Source organism: Amblyomma americanum, chromosome 1 (assembly GCF_052857255.1).
Source record: "Amblyomma americanum isolate KBUSLIRL-KWMA chromosome 1, ASM5285725v1, whole genome shotgun sequence".
In the NCBI taxonomy this organism is placed as follows: Eukaryota; Metazoa; Arthropoda; class Arachnida; order Ixodida; family Ixodidae; genus Amblyomma; species Amblyomma americanum.
In genome coordinates this window covers 219,937,701-219,962,473 of record NC_135497.1, presented here as the reverse complement: position 1 = coordinate 219,962,473, position 24,773 = coordinate 219,937,701, and the positions used below count along the sequence as shown (strand labels likewise).

Here is a 24,773-nt window from a genome sequence, read left to right as displayed (position 1 = left end):
ATGGCCCTTCAAGAACATTGCGCATGCGAAACTGGCGGCTGGCAGCAGCTATACGCGGTAGCGGTACACAGTAGCGCTATGCAAAAACACTTAATAGGCGACTGGTCGGACAGTGGATCAGCGGTCGGAAAGAGATACCCTCGGCGACCGACGGGCTAGCGGAGCGCTGTGCTCTTCGCTAGAGACCGGCCGGCTAACTGTTGAGCTTCCCGCATAAACAGCGTAAGAGGGGGCACGGAGACGGAGAGCCGCGAGCCGGAGGGGAGGAACCATCCGGATGCGGGCCGCACAGCGTCCCCTCACTGCATCCTCCCTTTTCCCGCGTCCCCACAGCGCGCTCTCCCCATGCGCGCCGCTCGCAGCGCCAGGCCGTGCGCGCGGCGAGCGGCGAGCTACAAAGGCGAAGGACGCCCACGACGCGCCAGTCTGCGCTCGAGTCACCGTCGCTGCCAGACGTATCCTGCCGGCACCCGTCGACATCGGACTCGGAGAAACTTTTACGCCCGAGCTCTTGGTGCCACCGAGATCGACTTTCGTGCGCTGCCATCAATCCGGCTGGCGTGCGACCACCTGCTTTTCCCGCCATCGGTGACCGGTGCATCGTTTATTTCTGCGCATCGCGACGGACGTTATCTTACGTCAGGTGACTGTCCCGTGAACAACCGCGACTTTCCGAAAAACATCCCCGGCAAACTCTGCTGTTACCGCGTTCCTTTTATTGCACTCTTGACAACTACCGGCTTAGGCGACTGTCATTTTAATCAGCTGCAAGTCGGAACGCGAACGAACTTCCGGCCAGTGAGGTGGACACTTTCTGCAGTGAAAACATCAAGTTAGGGGTGTTGAAAAAATATATACATATAGACGCGCACACACAGACACCCTCTGCCGCGATTCTGTTTTATTTCCTTCTGGACAAGTACATGTGCCGAGCTGTGGCAAAACGATCAGACGAAGAGCTTGCATCGGGCGTTCAGCGCTGATTACAGCACGCAACAGAAGAAAAAAGAGTCAGCACTGCTGTTCATGGAAACATCAAGTGAGTACGAACAGAGCTCTTTCATCGCAACAACTCAGTGAGGAGAAGCAAAAGAAGAAGACTCCATGTGTGCCCGAGATTTTGTGCTCGGACGTAACATGTGAAACAAAATGAGACCCGGGTGAATCCGCAGCTCTAGAAAGAGCTGTCCCAGGAAACTTGAGACATTTTGAATCCTCTCAGGAAGTTATCGCGCTTCCGCGCTAAAAAGGGCACCGAAGCTCGACGACCTAACAGTACATAATCGGTTACCGCCCTCTGCACCTTTATACGTTCCTCTGAACTCCATACTGAAAAGAGCCTTGGCAAGTATATGCTTGAGCACCTGGAAACGTTCCCTTTTCCTCAGTGTCATTTTTTTTTCTGCTAATCGAGAAAAAGCGCCAACGACCTTCCGTGCGCGCTCTCTTGTTCAGAAACGAGCATTCTTCTATATTTCACCCCGTCATTCACATCTAGCGGTTGATACGACCAAGCCTGGACGTGAGAGAGGACTGCTCCCTGCCGCCCCGAGCGACCTCCGAAAACCGCCAAGAAAGGACGAAGTGCCGTTCTAAGCTGTGCCGGACTCGCTACTCTTTGTAACGTTGATCTTGAAGTCTCATCCATGAGTGCTATTAACATAACGTCAGAGGACTTGAACGTCACGGCCAGGTCGCCGCTAGATTTGGCCCGTGACGTGTATCGCTTAGCTGTCCCGGTCATGCTCGTCGCCTGCCTGATGTCCATGGTCTTCAACTTGGTTATCGTCGAGTCAGTCCACTGGCTACGCCGCAGCCCCAGCCCGACACTCTGCTTCAGCCTCAGTCTATCAGCGGCGAACGCGTACGCGTCCCTGGTCCTCGGCATCGGCCTTGTAGTCAACAGCCTTCTTCCGACCCTGTACCAGATTCAGCCTCCGGCCTGCTGGGCGCTGTCTCTCGAAGCCTTCCGCCTAACTGGCCTCATAGCCTCTGTATTTCACTTGCTGGCGCTCGCCGTGAACCATTACATCGGCATCCTGAGGCCCCTTCACTACGCAGCCACCGTGACTCGCCGCACTGTCTGGCTCACGACGGCGGCAATGTGGCTGCTGCCACTCTCCTTCTTCCTCGTCTACTTCACGAGCGTCCCGGGACAGGGATTCCAGGTGGCCAGCTGTCGCTACGATTTCATCCTCTGGAGCACGTTCCGCGTCACACTCTCCGGGCTGTTCTTCGTGCCCCTGATTCTCATGTGCTTCATATACACCCACATCTTCCTGCTGGTGCGGCGTCACCAAATGGGCGTGGGAATCTCTGCTCAAATTCCGGGGCAGCTGCGCAAAAGCGTCAAGGCCGTCTACACTACGTTGCTGATCCTCGGCACCTACCTCATCGGGTGGATGCCTGCCGTGCTTTTCTACGTACTGACATGCCTCGACTGCCCTTTGCCGATCACGTCATTGTCCCTGGATGTGCGCCTCACTTTCGGCATACTCACCAACACACTGGTGCTGATCAAGTCATTCGTCGACCCAGTCGTCTACGTGGTGCGCATGCGAGAGATCCAGGAGGCCTTCATGCTCATGTGGAAGTCCCGCTGCGGCCTGGTGGACGTGGCCCGGTCTTCGGTCGACCTCATGCGCATGGCCCACTCACGCACGGACACGCAACGCATCACCACCAACGGGTCGCAGCACAAGCAGCGCTCAATCGTGCAGTTCAGCTAGCCGAGCCGTCAACGTGGCCAAGCGTCACCAAGGCAGCGGCCAAGGACCGAGGGGACCCCCTTGTGAACGTGGCGCAATGCGGCCTGGCGCGGCGAGGTGAGCCACCAAGCTGAAGAGACGACCGCGGGACGGTAGCTACTCGTTGAGTAGAACGCTGTATAGATGCAGGGGTGCCTCAACATCAGCCTCGAGGGGCCACCTTCGCAGCACCATCAGGTCATCGTCCCAAAGATAAGGGGCATTTCTCATCCATTGCCCATGTCACAGAGTGTTTTATTTCCCTAAAATTCGCTCAATTTCATCACAAGTTATACGTCTTGAAGGGCACGTCTAGGCGCCAGGCAATTATTTCACGTGCCATGGCACGTGAACTAAGTTGACTGGCGCCTAGAACGTATATGTTGATGCTTCTATTAATCCGAGAGGCGAGGAAGGGTTTTGGGTACCTTGCTTATATGTAGCTTTAACTCTATTCTGTGGCTGATGAAGTGAAGAGCAGCAAGTTGCGCGCGCCGCGATAAACCTTACACGCGCTTCGAGCACAGCTTAGAGTGTCCTCCGGGCGCTGGACGTTATCGACACGACGACGTTACTTATTCAATACACATGCTTGTACTTAACCCAGCTGCCTTGTAAAGACCTTTCCACCCGTTACGAGCTTGACCAAAAGGTTTTATCTGTCGTGTTAGCAGCCCGTAAAAGCTGTTTACTGGTGATTTTTCCTCGCTTTCCTCGAGAATTCCTACCTGACTGCCTGCATTGATCAGAGGCATGACACGCATTTGTCTATTTTTCTAGTTATTTTAAACTATGAGTTCTTTCTCAACATCAGACAATTGCTAGTGGCGACATGAAACGTGTCTCGAAACTTCGACCCTAGACTGTTCGGTGTGCCCCTACCTAATTGTGAACTTCCAAAGCCACAGGGTTTCTGCACTTTCAAACCAAAAGGAGCAATCACACAGCTTCCTTACCGTGCAGGGCCGAAAGTGCATACCTACTTTTGGCCCCACACGGAATGCTCCAGTGTCCTGCATGAATTCAGCGTGAAACTGTTATGGTGACATTTTTTTTCAATAACAGAGTGGACAGTAATGAAGAAACAGGAACCCAGCGCATTGTGCTAAGAAACCCCTATTAGCCTCGAACGCAGAATAATAATTGCAGGTTTATATCCAAATGTTGTGAATTGAAGTTGTGTTGCAAGACTTTCGTGTGACTTTAAGAAGGAAGACAATTAAATCATTGCTCCCATTGCATTCATATCTGTGTCCTTCCTTGAATGAGTACGGTTCTGCTCGTGCAGCTGCATATACGGCACCATGGCGGTATAGAGAATCACGGGGACACATCTCTCCGCCTTAAAACGCCATGAAGATATGCAACAGATCTTTTAAGAGTTGCTTGGTACAGATTTGAGGCACAGGCAACAGGACGCTAAATTAATCGAAAGTTCCCAATGCGTCATCAATCGCGGACCTTTTCCACTTGTCCAATATGTCTCCTCGCTAAGCACTGAGGGCATCCATTTATAATCCGGGCACTTCGTCCATTTCGTAACAGTATACTTCGCACTTTGAATATCGCGGGGAAAGGTCTGCGCGCCGCTACCACATGCATAATTATTCACGGGTGCATATGGTGGACATAAGGACCCTCGTCAACATAATGATGAGCCCTGGCTCCTGGCTGTCAGAAACGACACACCACAAGGTTTGCCGAATGTTAGATGGGAATTGTCCGCAGCATCCCATTCCGCTGCGGTAGATGCTATACGTAGACAGATAGGTTGCCGCCTCAGTGACCTTATACGAGAGCCTCCCGCTGCGGTTCATGCAGTAGCATTTGCATGGAGTGTCGCCGATCAATGCTGCCGGTGTAAATGCACAGCACCTTTTCGGCAATAAGTTGCTATCAGGAGGTTCTGGTGATAGGCACAAAGCCAAGTCTTCGAAGCAGGGGCAATTCTTGTGTGAGCGCTGCGTTTGTAACTCTATGACAAAAAAAAATGGCGACTACACCTCTTGGTAATGCGGATGACCAGCGCTAGCTGCTCCATATCGTAAGCTTTGCATTTGCTTTGAATACAACTGCCGTGCATGAGTGTGCGATGTGTTTCTATGTGTTTCTCGCTCATTTGAGAAGGTGCGCGACACCTGAGAATACCTGGCTTTATTAAAGCGACTAAGGGAAGCTTATCATCGTGAAAGTGAAGTCAAACACAGCTGCGCGAAGCAGCGCGGAAACAGCGCTATTGCTCGCCGCGTTGCGTGGTGGGAGACACCCGCGCAAAACAGGCACATTAAAAGCCTCGGTAATTCGGACTTCAAGGCACCGGAAAGAACGTCCGAATAATCTGAAGGCCGAATTATCGAATCCTTTCCAGAAAGATAACTGCGCTACAGGACGGGGAGGAGGAAAGGAGCAGACAGGACACACGTAGTCTTGTCCACTCCTTTCCTCTATCCTGTAGCAACGGAGCTACTTTGCTGTGAAAATTACTTTGTTAAATTATCGGGTGCTCCCCCCCCCCCCCCCCCCCAAGAAAAAAGACTGCCAAAGACTGTTCGCATTACAGTAAATTTAAACGCTGAAAACCTGGGCCATGGTCGTACCCTTCTGAGGTGAAAACTGCGCGGCTACGCCGATTTTTCGCAGTTCCGTCAAATGCTTTGCAGCGTGCTCACTGTCGGGAATGTCGAAGCACAACTGTTCCAAAATGGCAAAAGCATCCGCGGCCCAGGTGTGATGCACGGTGTGACCCCGGTCTGTAGCTTCCTCGCAAGAGGCCTCGTTACATATGAGGAGACGCAACTGCACTAACTGCGAACAGTTCGTAACGAGCGCGCAGTTCCAGCGCAGTGGAAGAAGGGAGGCACCGCGCTGACGGATGCGAGGGAACCATGCGTCGGCACCACAACGGAGAGACGCCTTTCGAAAAGCGAAAACCAGCGACGCGCGCTTCTGCGTCAGAAACAAAGCGCAGCTAGCTCGGCTGGCTGGCCAACGCGCCGGAAAGCTAGGCTCAGGAAAGCTAAATTCAAACTATATCCGCCGCCGGACTATTTCCCAGCGCAACCAGCACCTCCCCCCCCCCCCCCCCCTCCAACTGTACCACGCCTGTCGTTGCACTCGTCAGTGGTGGACGGAGAAGGCTACACCATGCTGTTCAGGTTTGAGAAAGGCTAGTTAGTCGATAGCTTGCTGGGCCGTCATACCTCGACACAGCCCCCATGAGGAGCCCGTCCGAATTAAAGAGCGTCCGACGCCATAGACTTACACGGGCGCTGGCCACGACCACGCCAGAAGACCGAATTATTCGAATTTCCGAATTAACGGGGGCAAATTAAAGAGGTAATAGAGTGAATGCAGAAACTCTGACCGTTCAAAAACTGCGTCACGCATGAGCGGTGCAAACATTGTGACACCATCGCAACCTGCCCATTGTGACAGGTGGCAACCTGCCCACCGGATTGTAGGGTATGATGATATCGCGTCATATCCTGAAGGCTGAGCTGCAACACAATCAACAGCGGCAGGAAATGCTAATGCATTCGAACGATCCACCTAGAATCGCCTAAAAAGTTTTGTTGAGTATTTACTCCTCCTCGCGAAACAGATACGAGAGAGAAAACAGAGCGCAGGAGGAAAATTCTGAAAGTTTGTAAATTTTCACGCGAAGAAGAGTGGTGTGTAAACCCCCAGTGGACTATTTGTTTCCATTACTGAAGTTAGGGAACAACAAACAGAAACCGCGGCGTTATCCTGCAGCTGTACAGGCGCGTGATCTTGTCAGTTTTCTTGTAAGGCATGGCTTGGGTGACTTAGTATGCAGCTAAGAAACATGAGAGAACCGTGTGCGCACGCAGGCACGCACGCACGCACATGATGTGGATAATAAACATGACAGGACTGCTGATCAAGCACTGGTCCCCCTCGTCTTGCCCGCGTCACATTTTTGCTTATTCTTTTTCAGCCCGGCTGCGTAACATTTCTTAATTTCGTCCAACCCGACGCTCATGCGTTCCTTCACTGACAGCGTGGCTTCGAGAATCCACATGAGCCCCGTCATTGACGTGGCTGCGAGCGATGAACTATGCCATGGTGAGATGGCATATCGCATTTCAGCGCAACGCCCGTTCCAGTGGCTGTGTAATGTTTCAGGGATACTGGAGACATAAACTGAAGCTCCATTGCGTTGGAAGAAAAAGAAGCAGACAGCTTTCTTTCCTCGTCGATGCGCACAGCTCGCGGTATTTTATCCTGCGCGAAACACTTGCTCGGTTTGACAGCGAGCTGCACCGCGCACTATAAAGACAAGCGACGCATTGGATATCCGACACAAGACAAATTGTAATGTGAGAATCAATGTAACGGTACGCTTAGCGTATCTCGGTTCAAGGCGAGGCAGTCGTTTCGTTTTATGCTTCCTGAACAAATTTAATTCGCTCGTCCTTCTTCATTGCAACGGGATGAGGCGGTCCCAAATTTACGCTATCGTCGAAGAAACTGTCACAGATGACATTCCTGAAAAAGGATGCAAATTTGTGAAAACCTGCGGAAGGTGCGCGAATATAAGAAAGGCGTTCATTTTTCAGTGAACGCCGCTGTATAGTGAGACTGTTTCGAACGGCCTGCTGCTCTTTTCCGCTACAAGATGGCAAGGATTGCGAATTCGCATGTGTACTGACCAATGAAAACTTCAGAACACGAGTTAGTTGCAGCAGCTACGTTAGGACACGCATTGTTAAGGCATCTTGGGACGAAGAGCCTAAAACGCTTACGACGACTCTGCGGGCTCAGTGCGCTCGCAGACGTCGTGCACAGAACGCGACTCCCAAAACTTGCACTCGCAGCGCCTCTTTTGGTCATCCTGCCCGTGGCCGCGAGCTGCTTATTTGCATGCCACGGCTTCGGCGTTCGCGTTCCCGTTGGTCCTCGAGCCCTTCCCTTGTTCTGTTTCGCACTTTCAGTCTGCAAGCCTCTAAACTTCAGCCACACGGTCGGTGTAGCCGGGCCAATGAACCGACGCCCAAGAACGGGTTTAGCGCCCGATTTCTTAAATTAGAAAACGCTTGTTAGGCTACCCCCTTGTTTTGTTACGTCATTATGTTTTCGCCGTGTTTCTGCTGCACGGAGTACGTTACTGCACCCGATTCAGCGTCTTCACTGGAGAAGTCATGCTATCTCGCGGTGCATGAAATTTATACGGAGTTGTCCACTAGTTCCAGCGACGGCGGCCGCGGTAGCGCTTTTTCTTAACTTTTTTTTTCTTTTTCGTGCCTGTACATTCATACAGTACATACATCTATGTGCCCCTACTCATTGTGTGCTGGACTGTTGTTAGATGAAAGTGAGTGTATTGTAATAAAATGAACTGAAATTAAACGTGCGTGTCGCAGACACTTTCAGCATTTCGAACATGCTAATGAGCACGACCATCGAAATCATTAACCAATATAACAGCACCAGGGACCGCCATCGAAGGGCAACGGCCAATCGATTTTCATTAGCGCGGCTACTGTGTCCGTTTCAATGCTCTTACGTCCCCCATCTGACACGGAGCAGAAGCTAGCAATGCAGCTCCCTGTTAAAAGAAAAAAAAATGTTTACCCATCTCCATAATCTGCAGACAGCAGATCCCCATTTTTTTTTTTGCGTATGTGTTGCTGCGATGTTTCTAGCGCCTGGAAAGGTGAGGTAGCAGAGGAGACGCCAGCAGAATCAACTATACCCTAATACCACAGAGCTGAGGCGAAGCAGCGGGCAGTAAGGAGTAATTAATTATGCACCGTGTTCGCGTTTAACACTAACCAACTTGCGTAGCACACTGCCTGCCTAATTACTGACTGTCAGTATGGATTTAGGAAAAAAACGCTCTGCTGATATTGCTCTCTTGCTACAAAAAGATATCACCCTAGATAATTTTGAAAAAAGACTCACGACGCTAGGTATATATTTAGATTTTAGCAAGGCTTTTGATTGCGTAAATCATAAACTACTTATATGTAAATTCGAGTCCTATGGTTTCCGTGGGACACTATTAAACTTAAGTCTTATTTAAGCAGACGCAGTCAGTTTGTCTAAATACATGAAGAGAAATCGCGTAACCGACCGATAAAATCTGGTGTGCCGCAAGGTAGCATACCTGGTCCGGTACTTTGTCTTTATTATATAAACGATTGTAGCAATCAGTAATGCCTGTAAGTTCTTTATCTATGCAGCCGACTGCACCATATACGTGGAAGGAAAGGATTTGGGAAGCATTTTAAGACAGGCAAGCTCTGTGTGTTGTAGCCTTCAATACTGGTCTGTAAAGAATAGCCTAGTACTAAATGAATCTAAAACAAAATGTGCTCTTTTTCGTGCAGCAGGGTCTCAAACAAAACTGACTGGAAATACTGCATTAGGCCCCTACTGAATCACAGTCGAAAAACCCGTTAAAACATTAGAAATTTTCTCAGAAAACATGTCCTGGAGTGAACATATTAACGCTATGTGTACCAAAATTCGCAAATCAGTTGGCGTGCTTAACTGAACCCGGCATTCACTTCCTGTAGCCATAAAAGAAAAAAAACTCATATACCATTCTCTTTTTCATTCTCATCTCTGTTACTGTGTGTCAGTTTGGGGAAATACGACGTCCCAACACCTGCATAAATTGACTATTATTCAAAAGAAAGCAGTACGGGCGATACAAAATGCACATTTTCTTGAACATACGGAAGGATTTTTTCAGACACTTAAAATACTTAAGGTGGCCGACGTGTATAATAACAAACTACTAAGACGCTATAAAAGTGCGGTCCATGGAAAACAGGACTCATTTTTACCAAATGCCAACCTCAAACACACCCACTACGTGTACCCATATAGACACCAACCCCCATGGCAAATGCCATTTTCACGCACAGAGTATGGTCGGCAGCGGGCTAGTTGTACTCTACCTAAATTAATAAACTACTTTAATCAACTAGGTATCGATGTATTGACACTAAATAATCGGCGCCTAACAGAATTATTCGTGCAGTTAATATGCATCACATTTCACTAGACAAAAATGAATGAAATATTCAATTATAAGTGCAATCGTGTTTTTCTGTGTCTCTTGTGTACTACATGCATCTGCCTTCCAAGATTTACATCTTTGATAAACATGTGCTATTTCGACACAGTTTTTTCTAACATATGTTACCATAAATGACAGATATGAGTGGTATCGCTGTCTTTGTAACCCTTGATCAGCATCGATTACATGTTTTTTCTTTTGTTATTAGTGTGTGTGCATGTGCGTTTTTTACATGTACTATAGCCTGTCACTGCTCGAGGGGCGGACGGGGCTTTTGCCAAGCTGTGAAACTTGCAGCTTTTTCTCCGCCGCCCTTTTTAACCACCTGTACACTCTGTTGGTGAAATAAATGCTCATTGATTGATTGATTGATTGATTGATTGATTCAACTAAATCAAGTATAACCACGGAGAGTCACCATACCTGTTCAGTATCAAATTCGTGCTCGCTTGTAATACGTAGATCGTTATAACGAAGCCTAAAAAAATACGGGCTATGCAAGATAAAGAAAGCAGAGGAGACACAGCGCTGGGCAGCAAGCGCGGCTCGTCAGCAGAGCCCCCACATGGGACCGAGCTCGCGGGCCGCGCCTGCCGCCTACGCATGTTTTGCCTATGCATGCGCGGTGCACCTTGATGCGGGTTAATGGCGCTTGCTAGTGAGCCAACGCTTTCAGTGACGACCCTCTCACGCGCCGCAAGCTCGGCCTTTTAATCCTAGCGAAGCCAGCAAACAACATTTCTTTTTTCGTTTTTAAACTTTCTCTCTTTCCCTGGATGCTAATATTCTGACGACAAAGCATCGGCACGTTCACTGAGCGATGCTCTCTATTCGGATAATGCGGTCGATCACAAGAGGTGGTGACAATGCAGAGGATGTCCTGGGCTACAGACCGCGTACAGACTCTCAAATTATTGATCAGCTCGGAAGCGAGGCATATCGGGCCTAAAAATTTATCCTGGAGGTTGCAGTTGCGGCCTGAAACAGCGCCTCCTCCTGAAATGTCTGCGTTCTCAAGGGAAAGCCGGCAACAGGGTCTATTTCGCTCACACGAGGCAGTCAGCGGGCAAGAAGGACGAAAACCGAACAGCAGCGAACGAAGGAGCGGCAATAGCCAGCATGGCGGACTAGACGAGATTATGAGAGCGAAGTCTTGGTTACTGTGCACTGCTGCACAACACTAGTGACAATGAAAGAGACGAAGAACAGACATGTATGAACGAAGCCCGCTTCGTTTACATGTACATAAACATGTATACAAACGAAGCGCGCTTCGTTTGTACACAACCTTGTTCGTCGTTTGTTTTATCGTTAGAAGAGTTGCATAGCAGCGTGTAATAATAATAATAATAATAATTGGTTTTTGGGGAAAGGAAATGGCGCCGCAGTATCTGTCTCATATATCGTTGGACACCTGAACCGCGCAGTATACGGGAAGGGATAAATGAAGGAGTGAAAGAAGAAAGGAAGAAGAGGTGCCGTAGTGGAGGGCTCCGGAATAATTTCGACCACCTGGGGATCTTTAACGTGCACTGACATCGCACAGCACACGGGCGCCTTAGCGTTTTGCCTCCATAAAAACGCAGCCGCCGCGGTCGGGTTCGAACCCGGGCCGCGGCGGCTGCGTTTGAGCGTGTATTAAGCAAGATGCAGAATTAACAGCCACCTGTTTTAGCACTGAAGGACAACATGCATAGCAACAAGTGGGTGGCCGCTGAGCTCTAGTTAAGTAATACAGGAGCGTTCACTTCATGTGGAAGGTCGCCGTTGGGTGAAACCCTTGTCGCTAGTGTGCCACGCCAGCTCAAGATTTCCGAAACCGACAAGGTCGCGCCGCTGTCCGGTGTGCGCTATGCGCGTTACAACATCTCGTGTACAGCAACTACGCTGCGGTTTTTGGGTGGGCGTTATCTAGTCGAGCAAATATTTACTCCCCGAGCGGTACTTTAGGTTATATAATCCAGTCCAGTCCGTTCCTTAGACACAAACAAGTCCATCGCAGTCTATTAGTCAATATCTGTTTATTGGAGTCGGAGCTCGCAGAGACAGTTTCTTAACTCCGGGGCCACGACCTGCAGACTCTCGCCACCCACCGGCCGCGGCACTTGGCGAAACTTTGGCGTCTCCATGCCACGCAAGCGGCATGCTCAAGAATGGCAAATCAGCTGGATGTAGTAAGACACCCCAACGGTTGCTGTGAGACGTTGGGGCGTCGGGTAAGTTCGAGGTGTCCCGCACGTGGGCGGCAATGCACACGTTAAAATAAAGCCTGCTTACGATATCTATTAGGCAACGTCCGATGGACGACTGAAACAATCTCACAAACATTGACCGATGATTACGGCACTCCCTGATCCGAAATTTGAGCGCAGCTTCATTTTGCCATATGTTGAGGCAGAAAACTCGGGCGACACTTCAGGTACCGTTAAAAGTGCAAGCTTTGTCGCACAAGGCCCCTAAACTATCGCACCGGACGAACGGTACTCAATGGTGTGGCGCGTGTCCGTTCCCATGGTAAACGGCATGGACTCCACTAACGGCCCCGATAGATGTCCATGCATCTCCTGGTTGACGGATCGGCTGCCAATTAATGGCGGACTCAAAACAAGTTTCGTTGGAGATCTTATCATGATTCGAACGCAGTCAGCCACGCACCTGTCCGACAATTAAGGGGGCAAAAATCTTTGCGCAAGAAATCGCCTCACTTGGGCAATGCAGTGCGTGCTTCGTTAAAAACTCTCCAATGTGTGCCGTGAAACGGTGGAGTTGCGGGGGACGGCTGTCGCTTATGCGCAGTTGGTTGAGGGGCACGTTCTAAGCATGGCGGCTATATGTAAACGCGTTTAGGAAGTCATTATACACAACATCCGCCGCAAAGTGACCGCGACACCTCTTCCTTGCCCCCGCCGCACCCTGCTCCTCCACTATCAGCCTTACAACTTCGCCTTTTCATTTTCGATGCCCCATTTTTATCCTTCGCAGTGCTCTTCGCTTTGCTACAGGGAATCCATGAGGAACCCAAGCTCAGGTATGGTCGCGCAACGGCAGCGCCGCGCTGCTTCCCTGGCGGCGAGCTGTAGCCCACAGGGAACACGCGCTGCTGATCTGACGGCGCAGGCACGCGCACTTCAGTCCGGCAGCTAGGGCAGAGGAGGGGACATCATCATCAACATCATCATCAGCCTGCCTACACCCACTGCAGGCCAAAGGCCTCTCCTATGTCTCTCCAATTAACCCTGTCATTTGCCAGCTGCGCCCACCCTATCCCTGCAAACTTCTTAAACTCATGCGCCCACCTAACCTTATGCCGCACCTGCTAAGCCTACTTTCTCTTGTTCGACAACGGAGAACATCGATCGAGTGCGCCGCTTCGTTTCGCAGTGATTGTACAAAACGTCCGGTATTTTGAGCATGTAACAAAATGACATTTACCTCGAGATGCACGTCGCAAAAGATGTGACCGCTGACCTGTGAAACGCATTTCCCGCGCAGTCGTGCTTCATCGTTGTCAATCCACAGGGTACACGTAATTAACGAGCTTCTAATATTTAACCAAGATCGCTTTGCCATATAGCTATCAAGCAGGGAGATCTTTCTGAAGCCGCGCTGCAGACGCTACATGGCGACGCGCCGCAGATGCAGCGCGAGAGCTCTGCACGTGCTCTGAAGAGAGGGGGAACGCAACGAAAGGAGGAAGCGCGCAGCGGGTATACCCCAGTGGCGGAGCCAGAAATTTTGAGGAATCAAACGCAATAATAATAAATGCACTGCCATTGACAATGCCATTGTGTATTAGATAGCGCTAGGCACCGTCTAGACGAGTGAAATATGTCTTTTTTAAATAAAAAAAATGAATCGTATGTCTTAAAAATCGTGGCAGACATAACTGATACCAATGGTTCCATGCTGTTGCATATCTAATTAGTAAAGAAAATATCACACGAAGTCTAATATTATATCAGTCCGAAACCAGCAAAGTAGTGCATGGCGTTGATGTGAAAAACGTAAAGGACATGAAATGAGCAAGCAGAGGACAAATGAATCTTTGTAGTTAAAGAACCTCTAGATTTTTGTACATATCCAACGGCCAGGGAAAAATCTCAATTACGCCGTCCTTCGTTCCAGTGTACTGCGCAGCCACAGCTGTCACCGGTCATGTATTGCGAGTAATTGCACCGAAATTTTATTCGCAACAGCGAGCACTCGTATAAACGAGAAGTTCTGCAAAACATACATTAGAAGTGCGAAGATAAAATGCAGTATTAGAAATGCGAAGATACAACTTGATAAAGGACAAGAAAGTGTCTCTGGAAACAAAGTCACTGTAGGTATGCAGAAAACCTCGCAACAAGATATTTAAATACACGCGTGTCGCCATTAAATCTACGTATCTAAGCAAAAGTTACTGTATACAATGCGTCAAACAGGGCAAATAAACACCTTGCGCAATCGCAGATCGTAATCTTTACACATGGAAATACAGACGATCCAGGCAACAACAAAACTATGATAGCAGAAGTCGCTATATGTACTTGGGCCATGCTGAGGTGGCGACAGCACCATATGGTTAGAATAATAGAGGAACAATGCAGAAATGGTTTATAGGGGTTTAACGTCCCAAAGCAACTCAGGCTATGAGAGACGCCGTAGTGAAGGGCTCCGGAAATTTCGACCACCTGGGGTTCTTTAACGTGCACTGACATTGCACAGTACACGGGCCTCTAGAATTTCGCCTCCATCGAAATTCGACCGCCGCGGCCGGGATCGAACCCGCGTCTTTTGGGCCGGCAGCCGAGCGCCACAACCACTCATCCAAAGCGGCGGCTCAATGCAGAAATCAATACGAAAGTATGTATTTTTTAACTGCCTGCACGGCGACAATTATTCTGCACTTATAATTACAGAAGGTTATTCCTTTGATTTCAAGAAAAAGTAAAAGCAGGTAGATAAAAATAAAGAAAAGGACAAACGAAGCCACGAATGATGCCGCAAGTTGAAATAGCCAATATCCGTGTGTGTAGGTTGGGAAACACCGCGTGGGCAGGGCTTTCAATGAGCAAGGTCAATCAAAATCGGTTATTGATGTCCTCAAAATTTTCGTATTCGCATAGTAATTTTGGTCATGATGCTAACTGTTACAATGAACGGGACAAATTTCTGCGGTATGAACAGTCATACATATTCGTAATTGTCCGTTCGTGGCAGAATGTCTTTTCTAGTCTGAAAAAGGCATTGTAGGTGACAAAATCCAGAATGTCTCCCGGCGCCAGTGGTTGTTTTGGTCACCGGTGCATGACAGTTAAGAAAAAATTTCGGGGGAAGCCCCCCCTCCTGGCTACGCCCCTGGCATCCCCAGTTTCTATTTTTCTGCTGGAGATGGCGCTCCCTGTCAGGAGCACAGGAACATTATGAGCAGTGTTCCTAAACGGGAGGAGCACTAGCGCCGCTCGGAGGTGCTTTCTGAGCCTATACACGGTTTTGTCGAACGTTTTTTGTTCTAGCAACTGTGATTCAGCCCAAGGACGCTTCCTGCTTGAACGAAAGCTGACGCGTCACCTGCACCGGCACCTCAACAAACACTGCGCGGAATGCGTTGCATGCCGCGCTGCCTTGTCAAAACCAGCGTGACGCGCGTTGTCTGCACCGGCGCAAACATTTCCAAACAGCGCGCCATTGATACCGGAAGCGCTCTGGGGCTAGTATCATCATCAGCACCCAAGTTTGTTTACAAACGCCGTCGAACGCAACCGGCACCAACTGAGCGCGACCGCCCTCGCCTTTCCCCGCCGTACCCTCCTCCTCCGCTTTACGTCATACGCTTCCGCTTTTCTCTCTTCCACCGCTACCCCCACCTCCACCTTTCAATTCTCGCCCTCCCTTCGTTGCCGCCATGCTTTCGTCGTTTGCCGTGCCAACGACGCCTACGCGCAAGCCAAAAACGGGCGCCAACAGTTGCGCTCTAAAAGAAAAACTGAATTGCCGAAACTGTTGTAATTAAACACTTCTGGATTAACGATCATAAATTACCGGCGTGTTGCCGAAAGACACAAATAAACTAACGTGATCTCTAAGAATACGGAGGAAAAACACGTATTCCAGCTGTATTTAATAAATTGTCAGCTCCTGTATTCAAGGCAAACTCAAGACATGAGTTTAAAAAACTACTTAGACCTTTAGAAGTTTGAATGAAATTTTTGCATAACTTTTTAATTAACATTCCGGTAATAGATTTGTAGATTTTCTGCGACTTGACTGTCAGGCATTACGAGTCAAGCACTCTGAGGCTTTGGCAGGCCTGTTATCTGTATTTTGCCGTCGTTTATACACAATAAACATTGTATTGTATTGTAAGGACAGGTTAATGACGCTGCAGTCCATGTGGCAGCACTAAACAGGATGAATGGATCATGGGCACATTTTATTTCTCTCCGAGAAACTTGGATTCCACTGATTTCTCCTGGTATTCGACTTGGTGATATAACTGTAAACACACAAGGAAATTATGACTAGCATTAATAGTAATAGCATAGGACTATCTTCGGACACAGCACTTCTGCGCATTTGACGTCGATGGCCTGTTGCACTAGCAGGCGCTGTTCTCGATCCCTCTCATCTCCAAGCCAATCCAGCCAGGTCCCAATAGTCTCGGAGGAGTTGAAAAAAAAAAATCCCGACAGCAGCCCAACCGGGCATGAGAATACGCAACGGGAGAGGTTGGCATAAAAGGGGGGGTAGTGAGACATGAAGAACTGCGACAGAATTTGTACAGACAAAGACGTGCAGGCGTGACAAGAATGTTGAGCTGTAACTGTCGAAGGACGTGAGCTTCTTGCACAGCAAGACCAGGACAACAGTCAGGGAAGAGCATAAAATCAAGGGGAATAGCGTTGCAGTACTCTTTGATGGTGACGCGAAGGGACAGTCTCGACCCGCCCTCCGAAGGCCTGGGCCAGGGGATCAACGGTGCCCGGATAAGAGTTTCACGGGCCAGTTGGCTATCCAGTGCATTGCCGTCAATAATATAGTGACCAGGGATCCAACAGAGAAATACGGAGCAAGGCTGCAGCGACGCAAGTGCAGCCTCGAGCTCTGTGGACAGATGAGCTGGTACTGTTTTAGATTGAACGGCACGGATAGCCGCCTGGGAGTCAGTGTAGCTGGCACAACGGGCCGCACGTGGGAGCGAACGAAAATGCTGAGTTGATGGAGAGGGCCTCGAGCGAGAGAATGTCACAGGGGGGTGTAGGAACGGGCCTCTAGTGTGAGTGACAGGGACAGAAAGGAGAGGTTGAAAGAGGACTCGGGGGCTACCGGAGCCGCGAGGAGCCACGTAAGAGGCCTCCGTGTACGCCACCCCATGAGCATTCAAGGGGGGACTGTGATGAGAGGCAGCAGCATATCGGCGGCCGGCATGCAGGAGCGGCGAACTACTGAAGGGAAGAGATCATGGTCACTGTGCTGTGCACGAGAGCAGTATGCTATCGCAGCACACGATCGCGCCTCGTGTTAAACAGCAACACACTCTCGTGCTGTGCATTGCACGTCGTCGTCTTCGTCAAATGATACCACTATCAATCTAATATCGTCGCTAGACGTGCCGACGACCCAGCAAAGCAAAACCATCAGCCAACCGGGCTAATGCTTACGCGCGTCTACGCGGTTTAACTAGGTTGAAAAGCTACCACTTTTTTTTTTTCATTTCTTAACATTCGACGCAAGCTGTATTTACATCGATGCTGTGACCCTACAAATGAAATAGTTTACCGAGTTACAATCACGAATGCAACAGCAAGAGAGAGATGCTACCGTATCTGCTTACAAGAAAAAAAGAAAACGAAAATATCTGAATTCGTCTGATACGGCAAAATGAAATCACAGTGGATTCACCATAGCTGTAATGAGAACACTATGCCAAGACAGAACGTACGGCCGCCTATTACGACTGCGTAATATCTTCACAGTGCAAGTGGAGATACACAGTAAGTCTGTATCGTGTGTCCTTGCATTCAAAGGCAGCCCAAAAATGTATTTCGCAATTAGTTTTGGCAATACGTTCTCAGTACGGATAATCATGCCATTATAAATCCTCAGCAAGCTGAAAATAAGACAGCAAACTAACGGGCTTACTCTTTTGCATTCCGGTGAATTACTCCGGCACTTCATACCACCTATCATATGAGTATCGTTTCTTTTCGCTTTTCTCGTCTCAAATTGCGTATTACGCAATTCAAGATAAACGCCGGTCGCGAAAAGCGCCCGCCTTATATTACCATTGTCCTCCACCTGCTAGTCTTGCCCAACCGAAGCAGCTAGTTTCACACTCCTCCGTTACGCAACCACTACGGACCCTCAGGAAATTCTTAAGCGGCGCAAATCCTGACTGGCTTTTCAGATGACAAGGAGAGCCGCGCAAGGCTGCGGTTGCACAAGCTCCATTAGTTTAGTCGAAGTGCATGGCGAAAGCGAGAAACGTAATGCACAGTCAAACGACAGCACGTCCGCGTTATTCACGTCAAAATTCACCTCTTAATAGGCGGCATCGCGGGGACAAAAAAAAAAAAGCGAACACACGGATATTAATTTCACTAAAAGGCTTTTCGCACTAGATCCAGGGCACACGTTTGTGCGCCACAAAATGACGCCAGAGCTGCACATAATTTTCACTCTCCTGATCAATCCTTTTGAATGGCTATTACCACGACTCTGGCAAAAGATTGTTGTAGCAGACACAGCATACCTATACATCCGAACCGGTTGTGAATGACATAAGCGAGACTGAGCACGCCGCTTACAAAAGTCTGCAAATAATAAATAACGCAAGTTATCAGAATCCTGTCGTCGGGAAACTTGCTACTATGCGCTGCTCGTGAAATATAAGTTGTGTTTCCTGCCCTGCAAAAATTATATCCGCTGTTCACTGAAAAATATTTTGCGAAATTCAGAAAAACTGCAATAAATTTAGCTTACTTGGCCAAATGCGGAGTATGTGCGTCTAGCACGTCGCGTTTCATTTCGCTTTCCGTGCGAGGCCAGGGTCTCAAGGTCAGTCTTCAGGCAAAGGTCGGCGAAATCACTGAATGGGGACCTTAGCGGTACCGCAGTATACAATTTTGGCACCGCTTAACGCACCTTAAGAGGACACAGCGATCGGTCTGTTCTAGATCCATTGCGCAAGGATGGAAGTTGAAGACGAGACATGCAATGCACAGCGCGAGAGAGTACAGCCGTTAAACACGAAGGGCGATGGGTTGCGGCGACATTCTTTTTTAAACTTCACACATCCACGCTGCCTGTGCAGGCATGGCTTCATGCTAAGGAGATGCTTGCGCCATAGACGGTGAATTGCCACCTGTGCAATACACCAGAGACAATTGACCATTGTTTTGTTCTGTGCATTGATGTTGTCTTCTGGGACATTTTACAATGAACAATTAAGAAGGACATTGACATCACACCCTACAGTATCCGTTTCTTGCCTGGGGAGAAAAACTGTGTTGTGCCATAAGCTCTCTTTATGTTGCTGGAACTATTTAGTCTCTGGAAGAGCCGCATGATGGACCGCCACGCCGAATCAGCACGGCCGTAGAAATCTTTGTGTCGTGAACAATGCGCTTTGGTGCGGGGAGTATGTGCCCAGGAAGAGCCGCCTAGCTGTCTGCCCTATCTGGATGCATGTGTGCCTTCCAGACTTTCGACTTGTTGGAAGGAGGGCTCATGCAGGGGTATGGTGGCCTGGTGTTTTGTGGCGTAAGCGTGATCATATTTTTCTTTCTAGGCACTATTTCCATGCAATAAAGAAAAAAAATTGCGGAAGTTCATCTGTTCGTGCCGCAGCGGATTCGAAACCCAGGCGCGGCGCACTCGAGACCAATTTTTTTTTATTTCTGCAGGGGTATAGCTGGCTACAGACACTCAAAAAGACAACGAGCTTTTTCCAGATTGGAAGCTTTAGTGCTAGCGTGCCAAAAAACCTCCATCGTTCGCGAAAACCTGCCGAAAACAAGCCAGGCAGCTCTCACTGCTCACCGATTCGATCGGGCTGGGGAGTGAGTTTTTCCACGTCGCATGCAGCAACCTCGCCCGCAAAGGCGAAAACAGGCCCGAATTCTCAGAATCAGTGAAGAAACATTAGCTTCTATTCCACCAAGCTATGCGACATGCGATACCGCCGAGCACTGAGGTCACAGAAGGAGCGTCAATCGCCGGCTCCACCGCACGCCCAAAGTGATCAAACGAGACATTCGCACGCGTGTCTTGGCGATTTGAAAAATGTTCACGAATTGTGGCACGATCAGCACAGTTCTTTTTGTGTGTTGTGTTGTTACTGGTGTCCTTGGTATTAGAGCCAGTGCGTCAGTTTCTCTCCACATACCCTTGCTGCTAAGTATGAGAGTGTAAATTGATGAATTTGCTGTTTTAACTTTGACACCTTGTCGAAACGCCAGCCTGGGAGTCTAGAGTCAGATGTTTTATTTTCTTGATTCTTAGCGCCTAAACGTTTCAATGAAATAATGTTCAACTTACGTTTGGTGCGTAGGAACCGGCGAAGTTCAATATATCGTAACTTTATGACAGGAGCAATACATCCCCCCCCCCCCCCCCGCCCTGAACAGATAAAGAAAACCATTACAAAAAATGTAACAAGGCAATTTTTGTCGGGAACAGAAGCACTTAAGGTGTGCAGGCAAGACCGTTGTTATTTATAGCAAGCCAAAGGTCCCCGTTTTTAACGCGACAGCGTTAAGGGTGCCGTTGAGTGAAAAAATGGGCGTCATCGTCATCGTGAGCGAAAAATACCCAGAGAAGCAGGTGGTGCACCAGCCACCTAAGTCACGTGACCTTGTGACGTCATCCCAACCCGCCCACCGTGACATGTGGCAACCTGGCCAACAGATTGTGAGAAAACTGCCCACTGTGGCAGGTGGCAGTTAAATCAATTATTTGTCGGCAGAGGTTGGTCGGGAAGGGCAACCTGGTTCTCACCAGCCGCACCGGTGGCAGCACCTAGTGGCGCATCGCTTAACCGCTGCACCACTGCGCCGGGAGTCGTATGAGGGCTCCCAGGGATCTATGAATGCAAAGAAAGAATGGCCAATTCCGCATATGTGGGCATTAACCCATTAACGCTACCGCGTCATACCCTTACGGAGGAGCTTAAGTGTGCCCGCCAGTTTTATTTTCTTTTTCTCACGGCGCAGAAAAAAAACAATCTCAAAGGAAGGAAAAAAAGAGCACCGGCTTAATATATCAACGCAAGGAATGACAGCAACAAACGGTAACAAGTAGGTACTGCTCTTTACACATTGCTTATCCAAGAGCTTATCTTGAACTGCTTATCCATTGCTTATCCAAGAGCTATAAATATATATATCGACTTCCACCACTCTTTCAGGCCCACATCAAGCATACAGAGCGCATGGAAACTCGAACATAAGCGCTCATGCACGCCTTGGAAGTCTTTCCCTTTGTTTGGCGAGTGCAATACGAATTCTAAGGAAGTCTCTTCCACCTATCCAGCTAAAATCGCCATCCAAATTTGCAAAAACAAATTCCACGATTAGGCGGGCGTCTACTAGACGCGCGCGAGGCCAAGGTGCCACTTGGAAGCTGAAAGCGAATTCAATGCCGTTTCAAAGAGCTACGTTTCCGAGCCACTCGCCTCGTTTCGGCACGACAGCCCATTTCAAACCGCCACTTCGTTCCACGCTACTCACTTTGCGAACTTGTTTGTTGTTTATCTGCATGCGCTTAGAAGCGGTCATGAGAAATGCGCGCGGAGGCCACTACTTCCTTGGCGTCGCTCACTGGCGGCGCCTTTGAGCCACAAAGCCGCAGCGACGGGCCGATAGGGAGCGGCACAAGGGGCCCCTGGAAGAAGTGCTGGGTTCCGCATTCAGCGTCCTCTCCGGCGTGAACAACCGCAGACACCAATGAGCTCAGACGTCGATGTGTGCGATCTGAACGGAGAATGCAAATGATCCACGTGAATACAAAAGGATCAGTTGTCTCGATAACTCAACCACGGGCAAAACAATGCCCTTCCACGCCCAATCTTTTCAAATATAGCTCTTTTTGGCACAATCCGCGCAAAACTGAAATGTGTAGAGATACAAGGAGGAAGAACGATTTCATTAAAAGGCGCATTATCGCGCTTAATGGTTCCCTTAGAAATTAATGACTAGGTGACACTTGGCACCCCCCGCCCCTCCCCCCGATACAAAGGGGTGGCTAATAATTATCGATCTTCTACGGGAGACGAGATGGTGATAACAGCGCTTACAGAGCATACGCCTATAGAGGGAAAGTGGCTTCTTGCGCTGTGGCATCTTTCATGTAAGGTTTAGCGTAGCGGCCAGATAAACAGCAGTGCGCCTTTATAAGAGATTATAAAGAGCTTACGGCAGAGTTTGGATGCATTGCGGGTTATAAATAAATGTTGATAGAGATGTGTGTCGAATCGCTAGCGCCCGAGTGCTCCCAATGTTTTTGCGAGGCTTACACATTAACCAAACTCAGCTTGGTAAAGTGTGGCAGACAGTTGAGATAAAAGTTTATTCTGCCTTTCTTTTTTTTCTGGTGTGTTACCATGGGACAAGGAATTTTATTTGGTCCGTGCTGCTGTTATACCAAGCCCAGCGGCTAGTTTGTTTACAGTGTACACTAGTAGTGGCAGTATAACACATTTATTCGGCCATAATTTACAGGCCGAGAATGTCTTTCGCCAGGGCGACAAGCCGACGTTGTATTTCTTCCCCTTCAGCGCCAAGCCAGTCGAGGGGCAATGGGCTAGATCCGCATCGGTAGAGGGGCTGGGCACCCGTGATGTTCAACAATTTTTAAAAATAGGCTGTTTTAGTTAGAAGAGCGCTCTTTTCGGCATGGCATTTTCAGCGGTGCAGCGCATCAGAATACAGCTAAGACGTGCTAACTAGTAGGCTGGTTAACAAACGCTGAGCGGGTAACTACTACTGTTAGTCTCCTTATTTACTCAGAGGTGTGTAGCCCACCGTAAGTAATATCCATATCAGCTATTAGAATTTCGAAAGCACACTACCGTCGGCGCTCTGGCCTAACGAATTTTTGCTATTTTGACGAGTTACCTGCACTGGCGGAGTTGCTTTGCCTGCAAGCTTCTCGAAAGCGCAGGTATTTTGGCGCGATGTAGGCGAAATTGTTTTTGCCACATTGCCGAGGTTAACTGTGTTTTCTGAAAAATAAAAACTCATACGGACAATAATTAGTTAACCAGCCTGCTAGTCAGCACGTCTTAGCTGTATTCTGATGCGCTCCACCACAAACAATGCTATGTCGAAAAAAGAGCTCTTCTAACTCAAAAAGCCTATTTTTAAAAATTGAAGAACATCTTAGGTGGAACACCCGCTATAAATGGCCAATAACTGCACAGCCTTTTTTTGTTAGTGTCAGAACTGAAATGCTCCTGGACACAACCTTCCTTATCGTTTCAAAAGTGCCGAATATATCACTGGACTGTAAATTATTTTCTTGGCCCGGATGCTGATAAATATTGCTTCCAAGCTGTAAACTGCGTTATATGCCAACTACAAAAGGGGTCGTAAAACCCCGTTTTTCACCTAACCGCGAGCGAGCCACTGTATCGTTTCTGCCAAAAGTAAGTAGGCAACGGGGTTTGCTTCTCGGCCGCATAGCGGAGCTTTTGCGGCACCCTTAAAAGGCCAAAAGGTCTCTAAAAGAAGGTGAGGACGAGGGTTCTCCTTTCCTTGCACAGATTTAGAGCTTAAGGATTCCATATGCGCTCAGCTACGCGGCTAAGAAACAAACCACGTTGCCTGATTACTTTTGGCAAAGACGGCGTACGTTCAGTTTGTACCTCGACAGTTTCTTTAATGCTATTGCGCTAGTGGCGTCGCACAACGGCCGCATGCTGCCTGTATGCTATAGCTCGGCGTATACACAGCGTGGTACTTGAATCTACTTCAGCAACGTGTGCCCCGAGGAAAGACGTCAGCGGGGTACCGTGAGAGAGGATATCACCATGACGAGCTACGTGCAGTTCGACGAGAAAATATCTCGCGCTACAAACCTACCTTAGGCCACGAGGTATAAGCAAAATGTTCTGCCATCAGTGGTACAGCCCTGCATCAAGAATCCCTGGCATGTAGAGGAACGAAAACGTACCGGTGACACACGGATAGTTTTAAGGCTATGGCCTAATACTGCTGCGCTACTGCAGCTCATGCAAAAATTATTTGCCAGTGCATACCACTCAGACTTAATGAATAGCTGAGCAAATACGTCTCGTGCAAGAAATTCGTCAGGCTTTACAAACTAGCGCGACCTCTTCTTCATCTAGAAGATATACAGCAGCATAGCTAGCTGCCAAGTCTAAGGGGAGGTAATAAAATTCTTTTTCTTTCTACAATAATCCCTGTCTTGTCTTCACCAATTATTACGGTGCCCTGATTAAATAAAGCTTTCAAGCGAAAGGTTACTTGCGAAGGAACACTCGTTGTTTTTGCAAGTATAATCCGTTCAATAAAAACAAAGCAAGCAAACAAACAAAAATTCTATGGCGCGCCAATCGCTTCCAGCCAGCGCACTCCATCGTAGAAGGAAATTGGCGAGTATTATTCCGAAAAAGACAACCGGAAAGCAATCAACTCATCCTGGGGCCACAGCATAAAGCGCAAGGGCTGTCGGAGCCGCAGCCAGCGTGAGAATGTGCGGAGAGAAAGAGGGAGGGTGAGGTCCGTGGAACACCAAATTAATGAGTAAAGGCTTCGGGTACAAGGAAGCAGGAAGAGTGCACGAGATGACAAGAAGCGAACTATTCCCTAACCTGACCAGGACCGTTTGCGAAAAGGGAATTAGTTGGCGTAGAGAACTGCACCGTCTGCCAGCCCTTTGTGGTCGGCCCCTTTGTGTGGACACCGCAGATGGGAGAGACACGCAATTCAGCTACGGAGCTTTTATTCAGTGCGCGGCGAAAGAAACTC

At 48.8% G+C, this 24,773-nt stretch overlaps 2 protein-coding genes across 2 annotated transcripts in view; one reads left to right on the top strand and one right to left on the bottom strand.

The window, feature by feature from the left end:
* The window catches only part of LOC144114643 (glycosyltransferase 25 family member-like), a 166,487-nt gene that overhangs the window by 81,169 nt on the left and 60,545 nt on the right, over positions 1–24,773 (bottom strand). The window lies entirely within an intron of this gene.
* Positions 469–3,939, top strand: LOC144095145 (adenosine receptor A3-like). The gene has a single exon (XM_077628946.1). The coding sequence runs from the start codon at positions 1,647–1,649 to the stop codon at positions 2,727–2,729; it is 1,083 nt and encodes a 360-aa protein (XP_077485072.1). The 5' UTR covers positions 469–1,646; the 3' UTR covers positions 2,730–3,939.

Bases quoted from the DNA above. Each gene is read 5' to 3' on its own strand.
- LOC144095145 (XM_077628946.1), top strand. From the start codon at position 1,647: ATGAGTGCTATTAACATAACGTCAGAGGACTTGAACGTCACGGCCAGG.